The following is a 10,088-nucleotide window of genomic DNA, read 5'->3' as shown; positions in this document are numbered from 1 at the left end:
TTAGTGCACGTGCAATAGACTTAAGTAGTCCCATGCCACAACAGCTCCTTAAACGGTGGCGAGGAAGAGACAAAAATACATTCCAACATGATACAAAGGGAAACAGATATTGTTCAGTGATGTAGGTCTTCAAAACTACTGCCAAAATTCCCCACTCATGTTAAACAGTAGGAACTCAAATGTATGTAGATCGTGTGCTTCATACCATCTTAGTAACTTTCAAAAAGAAAGACAATACGGATACAGGAAAAAAAAAAGCGCTGACATTGTTTAGAATTGATTTGTTTTTCTGGGGTGGTCATCTTAGATAAAAAAAACAAAACAGAATAAAACATATATATTCCAACTGCATATACCTCCTGGCTGACCGTATTATGGTTATGACAACTGCCGTGCAACCGAATTAATTTCTTTAAATTTCTACTTTCCACGTATGTAATTTACATGAGTGGCATCTCATTCAGAAGCTAATCGAGTTCAAATACAGCTAAACATGGTAAGCTAGTTTCCCTAGATGTGGATTAAGCCTAAAAAACTAACTTTTTTTTTTAAATCAATGAAGATGAAGAATTTGTTTTTGTCTATAGCTAAGCGTTATCTGTGTCTTGGAAACTGAGCCAGTGTTTAACAAGGGGAAATTCCTACAAACGTATCTATGATACCAAAGTCCAAATGAAATCATTGTGTCATCTTGTACAGCACAACTATCTCTCAAATTAGATTTTTTTGTTGTCTGTCCCCAAAAAACGTCAAAGTCGGTAACATTGCAAAAACTGTAACCATGTTCTTATATTTCACTTCTTATTTAATTTCATTTTCACAATGAAAAATAGACTTACTATTAATTTTCATTTTTTATTTCAAAATAAACACCAGTAATTGTTAAAGACCTCAATAAAATATAGCAAATAAAGCAATAATGCAATTTTTGTAAAATGTTGCACCTATACAGGTATGATATGACCCATGTTTTCATAGTGCTCCTATTTTAGTCACAGCATATTGTTACAATGTCTGATTGGTGTTTATGGTTGTATGAGCACGTTCTGTTCTTTTAATGATATCAAAGTTAAAAGTTAATTTAAAAGCATATTTATATATGACATTTGTTAATATTGCAAAAAATAACTAAATATGATTTCAGTTGGACTTGGTAAGGGCAATATCCAAGCCTCGCTTTCTTGATGCTGACTGACAAACATGCTTTCCTCAAAACCATGCAAGACCAAGTCAAACAATAATGTAATACCCACACAAAAAGACAATATTTTTTCTTTGATATCACTGATATTTTGGAGAAATACAGTTATTTGTTCTCTTTATGAAAGATAGCCAAGTCTACAAACATTTGCCCGTTAGCTTAGCATTGCAAAATCCCTGCAAAAACACTGTTAAGTGTTCAAAAAGTTAACTGGTTAACTTTAACATGCTGCAGTCTAACAGGCTAACATATTTTATGCCAAGCTAACGTAAACAGCTGTTGGTACTAGCCTGATCTCTCAGTTAAAAAAGCAAATAAGTATATTTATATGAAGAATGATTCCTTCCATTTAAGTTCATCAAGATCAGAGAATACCTCGCTTAATGTATGATGAATATTTTGCGCAGGAGTTAGCTGATAACTGATGCGGTTCCATGCAGCTAAACCATATAGCCTAGATCATGTATTATAGACAATGTTGATTATGGTTGTTTTAATTAATGTACAACTCCCACCACCCCAACACCTGCCCATCTTTTAAAACCCCAAAACAACACAGTTTTATATTTTGAAACAGCAATGGGAATAAGCTCATAAGGATTGGTCAAGTAGAAACAGGTAACTAAAGCACCTGCAGTGAGGGGGGGGAAAAGGACAAAATCTTTTTACTCTCACTATAGAATATGTTCCACGAATCCAGAACACATTTAGTACATTCATTGCCACCTCTTTGCTATTTAGCCTAGTCTTTTGAGGTACACCTAACACTGCCAGATTCTCCTCTCAGGTCTTAGTGCTTTTCGTGAAGATGTCTTGAGGTACTGTACAATTCACAAACGCTTTCCTGAGTGTTGGTTGTTGGTTTGTTACGTTTGCTTGTTTTGCAGACACAGGATCAGAAACATGGGTGAGAGTCAGGGGCCCAGGCTACTGCAGCCTAAATGGATTTCTGCTCTTAGTAAGACAATAAAGGTCGATTGACCACCACCCCAATGGTGACTGTCAGTCTGGGTCTTTCAGACATGCCGCTGAAGTTTTTAAAGCTCTTAATAATTATCAGCTCATGCCATGAATGTAGATTGTGAGGCAAATAAACAAATAAACTCAGAAAGCACCACTTCAGGCACTTGGATAGCCAACTAAATCTCAAGAACAACAACATAACAATATATACACAGACACTGGGGTGTCCTGTCTGAAGCCAACTTGCTTGCAACGTGTAAACAATCCCTGGCTTTCTGGAGTGTCGAGCATTCAAATTAAAACTCTTGTTCATTAACTGCAAAATTGCCAGTTGTCTCATCAAAGCGACTCTCTTGGTGCATCTAAACCCTGCTTGTGAGAGCTTGTGTTGGCCTTTTGTGTGACTTTCCCCTTCAGCACAATGCTTCTGCCCTGAGGGGAGGAATTGTGGAAACCTCTTTTTCTCAAGGGCGGGATCTATCTTTTCACTGACTGCAACCAAACATTTTGTTCCACTCAGTATAAGTGTCAATCTCTTTCTGCGATATACTTGCTTGGAATTTACAAAAGACACTCTCAATGTCCTGGTAGGTGAGGGGCCTGATTTGTCCCCTGGGCATCATACCAGTCATGTCCACGCCCTGTGCAGAGACATGTAACAGGCCTACAAGAGCCTCCTGGCAGAGTCTGGCCAGATCCAGTCCTGAGAAACCATCTGTACGCTGGACCAGCAGCGCCAGCTCCTCCTCGCTCAAACAGTATTTGTGCTGAGATTGGGCCAAGAGCTGGTTCATGATCTGGTGTCGAGCTGCGCTATCCGGCAGAGGCACCAGGACCCTCCGGGAAAAGTACCTGCGCAGTCCTTCATCCATATCCTGTGGTCTGCTTGTGGAGCAAACCACCAATACTTGGTTGCCTCCATCCTCGCCCGAGCCCATAAGAAGTGAGTCTAACTGGGCAAGAAGTTCACCTTTAAGTCGGTTGATAGGGCTCTCTTCACTGAGGTGGGCCGACAAGAGCATGTCCACTTCACTAATAAACAGTACTGACGGCTGCCGGCACCGTGCCACTAGGAATGATGCTCGGATGATTTTTTCTCCATCCGCCAGCCACTTTGTCGCCAGTGTTGAGCCGCTGAGCTGTAGGAATGGTGCTCCCAGCTGACTGGCCAGGCAACGTCCCAGCAATGTCCTGCCACTGCCTCTGGGGCCAAACAGCAACACACAACGCGGGGATGGTCCTAAACTGCTGAACATGTCTGGACGCAGAATGGGCCACAGGACCTCTTCCTTCAGGGTAGCCTTGGCAAGTTCTAGACCTGCAATGTCACTCCAATCCACTGGGGGCCCCTGCTGTACAATGTCAGAGGTAACCATGTCCAGGAGGTGAGGATCACTGGTTTTTAGTTGTTCTTCAGCAGGCCGGGAGTTGGAAGTGGATGAGGAGGAGGTAGGTCCAGGTGCTGAGTGAGAAAGGTGGAGACGGTGGTCTTCAGGACCTTGCTCACTGAGGGAGGGGGTGGTAAAGCTGGGAATAGAGTCTGCTGAGCGGGAACCCCCCAGGGTGGAGGAGACGTAGGCTGGTGGAGTCAGAGGCCCACCAGTTGCCTGGCTGCTGTACTTCCTCTGCTGCTCTGATGCAATGGTGGATTGTTTCTGAGGATTAAAAGTTAAAGATGACTTCTCAGCACTCCTGTCAAACCCACCACCACTGGCACTGTTGGAGCCTCCGTTTGTACTGCTGCTATCTGCTACCCTGTACATGGGACTCTCAGCTGAGCTCCTTGCCTGACTGTAGCCAAAGTTACCATAAGAGGGGTCTATCTCTCCTTGACCTGTCATGTAGAAGGCTTTCCTCTTTAGTGAGTTGGAGGAGCTACTGTTGAGAGGGGTTGGGGCAATTGGGGTCAGGTTGTGGCTCTGGTATGGGTATCCAGGTAAAGCAGAAGAGGGAGCAAGGGGTGTAGGTGCAGCAATGCCTGAGGGAAGGTACGAGGAGGGAGGGGGGGCTCCTCCAGGGCTATATCCTGGCCCAACTGAGTTTTGAGCTGGGTAGCCTGCTGGGGGGTAATTATAACTAGACAAGTTGGGGGAGCCTCCATTGTAAGCTGGGACTATAGTGGGGTGGGAGGGTGGAGGAGGAGGTGGTTGCAGTAGCCCAGAGCTGTGCAGTGGAGATGGAAGTGCCGGGGCGGGGGTAGACTGGGAGCTGTAACTGCTGTGCAGGTACGAGCTGCTGTACGCTGGGCCATATTCCTGAGAGGGCATGGAGGAAGAGTGCAGGGCAGTTGCTGTGTGGCTCCCACAGCTACTGCTGGAGTAGCTAGGCTCACTCAGGGTGCTGGAAGCCAGGCCCGGAGAGCTGCACATGCCAGACACCACCTCTGAAGCTGCCGCAACCCCCCCTTTCCTGACGGAAATGCCCTCTGGGATGCAGCTCATGGGGTAGACACCATCCTGCCAAGGCTCAGATTCACCTTTCCGTCCATTCATCACTCCTGGGACACCAGGCGTCTCCGAATATGAGCCCGGCATGTCCAGAATACCAGAGTACTTCTCAGCATACTTCTTGAGCAGGTTGGAGGCAGTGAGTGCCGAGATGTCGTCATTGGCCCAGGCATATTGGTAGGTGGCCGAGCGCTGCAGGTGGCCAGGTACTGCCCTGTATGCCTCAGCCTTGTGGGCTGGCGAGCGCGTGGTGGACGAAATGTCGAAATGCTGTTCGGCCCACTGGCTGTGCTCGGGGGTCCACTGCATCTTTACGCCTGAGGAAAAAAAGACAGAGATGCGTTAACACACTGTCAAGCTAACATCATTTTAACAATAATTAAAACTGTCCAAAAAGGTGATATTTGTCCAGAGGCGTTTGGTGTGTTATTTGGTGTGTTATTATGGATTTGCATCCAATTAATCAAGATTTGTTAAATGCTACAGCTCACAAGGACTCTGAGAGAACATCAGCAGGTAAAGTGCGGTACAGAGAGACGCTGGGATGGCTGGTTATGGCAGCCTAATGCACCCTGGCCAGACCAATAAGACAGAGGCATTGAGGGTCACTCTATAATCCCCGGCTCATCTGAAGAGGCTGGAGATGGGTTTGAAAATGCGCCTCGCCGAGTGCCACAAAGCAACACACACACACACAAACACACACCTCTGCTTGTGGTACTTTCATTCAATACACACTTAAAGACAAACCTGTGCTCAGACACACAGGCGTTTAAAAAAAAAAAAGAAAAAACATCTATGCCTGCACTCCGGCATGCAGACGTCCATGAGCACACGCGCACGCACGCACATCCACTGACCCAGACAGACAAACACAGGCACACACGCAGGAGCTGTAGCGAGCTATGAATTACAACACATTGTGTCTCAAGCTTAGTTCCTTTCTGCACAGCTCCACCTTGACCTCTCTCTCTCTACCATTCTCTTTACCATTCTATCTGCCTCTTCTTCATGCCTCCCTGCTGCCTTGTTTTCACTCTCAGCCTCTCTCCTCTTTGCTTTTGTTTGTTATCCATTTTCCACCTCCCCTCCTGCTAGATCTGTCTTTATTTCTCTTCACCTCCTTTTATTCAGACTCCATCTATTTCGATATATATCTCCACTTTTCACTCCCTTTCTTCGAAGCCACCCCTCCTCTTATTTAGTCCCTCTGTGCTCACTTCGCCTCCCTCCCCTTCCCTCCTTCCTTTGCTCCTTCTCATCTCAGACATACTCACCTGGCTCTCCCCTTTATTGCCTCAGGAGGCTGGAGAGCCACTGTTTCCTTTAATCCCAGCCAATGCCATCTGCAAACACTGACAGTCACACAGTGGCTCCATCGTTGTCTCACTATCAAAGCCGTGGCACTATCAAAGGCTGGACTGGGCGTAATCACAGCAGCCGCACAGCAGATTGAACCCTGTTTGATTTGACTTAGTGCACACAAATAAAGGATAATATCGGTGTCATTTAAGCTACTTCCTCCGACTTATTGACTGGCAGTGGTTGCATGTAGAGACCCACAGCTGGGGGTCTAGTAAGCAATCCCTGTTTCAAAATTGGTTTATGTGTGTGTTTTTGTGCTTGTGTGAATAAAGCCGGCATGCACAATAAAATGCATTCACGGAGGAGCAAATCTTCCCTTCCTCCCATCCATTTATGCTACTGCAAACACATAAACATGGGGAAAAAAACGCAGAGAGCAAGCAGACACAAACAAATACACGTTCACTCTCTCTTGCTCTCTTTTCTGAGGCCCTGTGTTTGTTTGGTAACAACACAGGCAGGGGTGGGGGTGAGGGTATCCCTAGACTCCTATTTCCTCTCTGATTCTTCTCTCTAGCCATCTCTCAGCAGACGCCAGTGGCTAATTAGCAGAATGGCGATCTGCTAATTGTGTTAATTTACAACATTTTAGCCGAGGGGAGTCTTGCCGGGGCTGGCGTGCCCATCACCCTCCCAGTGTAGCGAGCAGGGAACACCTCAGATAGAGCCGGGCAATATAAAAAGGACAGTATTTCTAAGAGGAAATTACATTTCCAAAAACAGGAGAAAATAAGAACAATGCTCTAGACAAAATTCAGATTTCACCCCAGCGAAGAAAAATTTAACAGATATTAAAAAAAATGGCTGCACAACTGCCAAAGAGCACTATTTGCAAAGACAAAACGCTACAAAGTCACATTCCTCTGTGATGATTCCAATGTGTTCATACAGCAGTGTAACCATTTTAATCTGAGTAGCTCAGAGAATCCACAGAAAAAAATTAATGTGTTTCCAGGAGTCCATCAGAGGGTGCAGTTTTGTTATTTTTCTTGTTATTTTGTCAGTAAGCCAGTGTCAATGAGTATTGATCAATCCTTAATAGAACAAGATCACTGAAAATATTAAACAATTCAAGGCTGCTCTCAAGCTTGTATTCTAAGCGTCATGTCTGATCCGTAGCCAGGAGCAAAAGACTGCATAGTTCCAACATTAACTTTTAAGCATTACCAAATAACTATAAAGCAGATATGGATGAGGACAACAGATTCCGCCATGTGTTCAACTATCTGTAAATACATGTATATATTTATTATTATATTATATTTATTATTATTTATTATAGACCTTTTCTTACAAACAAACTGTCCACTCCCCATCTGATTCAGGGGCTATAATCACTGTATATACTTTCAGAGTGACTCTCCTCTCTGCAGTGACACAGACCTACAGTGAAACAGCATTGCTGACACAGGGTGATTCTGCAGCGTGATTCTGCCACAGAAAAATCCACCTTCAGATGTTTCTTAAATGGGCATTCAACAGTGCTTCAGTTGAAGATTATGGATATAACATAATATTAATTTGGTATAGTGCAGAGCAAGTGGCAGCAAATGTTATAAATATATATTCTATGATATGACACATATTCTTTTTAAAGAAATTAAAGATATCACACAATCTCTGTAATAGATGACACCATCTGGGCTGAAATAAACATTTTTCTATAAAAACTGAACAGTAGTATATATTCATATTAATGTATAGAAAAAACTGTATTTTAAGGCTTTGGGGTTTTTTTTTTTTTTTTTGCTTTATTGTTGATGCCTGAGTATATATGTTTAACTTTAGAGAAATTCTCATGTCCTCTTGCAGCCAGACAATAAGCCGAAGCACGAAAGCTACATCAAAAGAAAGTTAGCAAGAGATGACCCTGTTAACCTTAGCTATGAACAAAACAAAATACACATTTAAAATAAAATAAAAATCAACTTCAAATGTACACTCAAAACATTTTATTTTCTTAAATATTGCCATTCAAAAGGATCTTAATGTGCACTTGATACAGTAAAACAATCAAATAGGTATGAGTTATATCAAATAAAAGAGCTAGCCAAACTAGCATTAGCTAAGTTTTTCTCTAGCCATTATCATTTATGAATGCCACATCTCAGGTATAATATATCAATCACATATACATAAATGATAAATTGCCTTCTTTGTCAAAAAAAAGTAATGCATGCATTTTTACTGATGTAGTGTATGTAGTGAAAAAAAACCCCCAAAGAAAAACAACGCAGCTAGCTAAGCTAGTGTAGCTTAATAAGGTGCCACACCTTTGGTGTTGCTACTTTTTAATCAGATTAATTAACATAATTTAAATCTAACTATTAGCAGAAGACACAGAGAGATGGTAAGTACTGAAAAAAACTGTTCATTTTCTCTTAGACTTATTTGTTGATGACATTTAGGTAATTTGGCGTACCTTTTTATCTAGCTGTGTTATTAGCTAAAATACTCCAGCTTATCTTATTACACAAAATAATTCAAAAGAAGGTGTGAGGATAGAAAGAAATAAGAGTACTATATAAAAATGATGAAGGTAATAGAAATGAGGAATAAACACAAAAAACAAAGGCCTTCAAAGTCTCAGTCTTCCCTCCCTGTAATCCGACATGCACCAAACTCTTATGTGCTCTGTTTAAAGAAACACGATCTTTCTAATACTGTCATTAATAAAGATAACATATATAAAAAGAGTATGTCAGGCTCCATCAGGGCTTTCATCTCTTCTATAATGAGGTTAATGCAGAGAAGCAGTGATTACCCCAGCAATGCAAATGAAGGCCAAACGATAACTTGCACTATTTAAATAAGGTAATAGCGATTACGCTACGTTATTCAAATGAGGACGGATGCTTTGAACTGAGCACTTTGAACTTGCTGCTCCTTCTCCAAAACATATGGAAGAGATCGAGGAGGACTGACTTTGGTATCATTCAGGGGTGTATCCTTTAATTCAATGTGATGTAAACCAGGGGCAATGAGCAAAGCAAAGCGCCCTAATGTGATGGTGCAGGTGGGGTGGGGCCTTACTACACTCCTTTACTTGCTATGAATGACCTTGAAAGACATTGAAAGAAAGTCATTGAATTCATTGTCAAAGGGCAATTCAATATCCCCTTTTCTCTGTGGTATAAAAAGCATCACACATTCATTTTCACAAACAGTCAAGGCTCTTTTCTTTAAAATATAAAATTGTTCTGTTACTTGTGGAACACAATTTGGCCTTTGGCTGCAGAGGCCTTCATTAAGGTTACAAGATTACATGCGTGGGGCCTCTGGCTTAAATATTTAACAAGAAATATTTCCATTCATTTGTTTTTGGTCTCGTTACAGCACTTTGATCGAGCTGCAAGGCTGCAGACCTGGCAGACATATTTACAGATCATTTGGACAGACACATGCAATAAGGTGTTCAAGTTTTTTCTTTTTCTTTTTTTTTTTAAAACCAAGAGTCGTACGTGTTGCAGAGAAAAAGGGAAAGAGAGAAATCATGCACTCGGGTGAAACATCCAGCAGAAATCTTCTCCACCTTCTGAAGCGTCTAGTCTGCCAGCTTTTTTCACCCCTCTCCTCCAGCCTCCACATAGAGAAGCCTAATAATTCTCATTACACTCGGCATCCATCTGCATCAACAGAACTGCCTATTACTCTGTGTGTGTGTATATGCAGTAAACAGCTCTTTAGAGAGAGCTAATGAGCTCTTTTAAGTCTGTCTGCTATGTGATTCTGCAAGCGGGGTGTCAGAGCAAACTGCCCATTTCGGTAACGCCATAATTAAGCCGTATGTGTATGTGTGCGTACGCGAAAAAGACATGCTGGCACACATGTTTCCACCGCGTGCGTATACACACACGCCAAGACAAGGCGTACAAATGTGCACCCCTCTTTGTCTTTCTAACATAAACACTCACCAGAGACCTTCAAAAACAAACTATTGTGTCGTAATTCTTTTTTTCCCCCCTTTCTTTAAACAAATGCGTTCCGGCCGAGCGTTGGAAGAGAAAGAGGAGGACGAGGACGAGGAGGTGGAGGAGTAGAAAGAGCTGCATGACAAGCGATAACTTCATCAAGAGAGACCCGTTTTCACGCACCACAGGGGAAATCTAACC

General features: G+C 42.6%; 1 protein-coding gene across 1 annotated transcript in view; it reads right to left on the bottom strand.

Moving 5' to 3' along the window:
* Window positions 1–1,955: 1,955 nt before the first annotated feature.
* Window positions 1,956–10,088, bottom strand: part of LOC120723509 (fidgetin-like) — a 28,102-nt gene continuing 19,969 nt past the window's right edge. The window contains exon 3 of the mRNA XM_040014993.1: window positions 1,956–4,928. Within this exon, the coding sequence (XP_039870927.1) occupies window positions 2,650–4,928 (2,279 nt within the window). The 3' untranslated portion in view covers window positions 1,956–2,649. The remainder of the gene's footprint in view (window positions 4,929–10,088) is intronic.

Source organism: Simochromis diagramma, unplaced genomic scaffold, assembly GCF_900408965.1.
Source record: "Simochromis diagramma unplaced genomic scaffold, fSimDia1.1 OVJJ01000680.1, whole genome shotgun sequence".
Taxonomy (NCBI): Eukaryota; Metazoa; Chordata; class Actinopteri; order Cichliformes; family Cichlidae; genus Simochromis; species Simochromis diagramma.
Note: the sequence above shows the minus strand (reverse complement) of the source record. Positions and strands in the feature narration are given on the sequence as shown.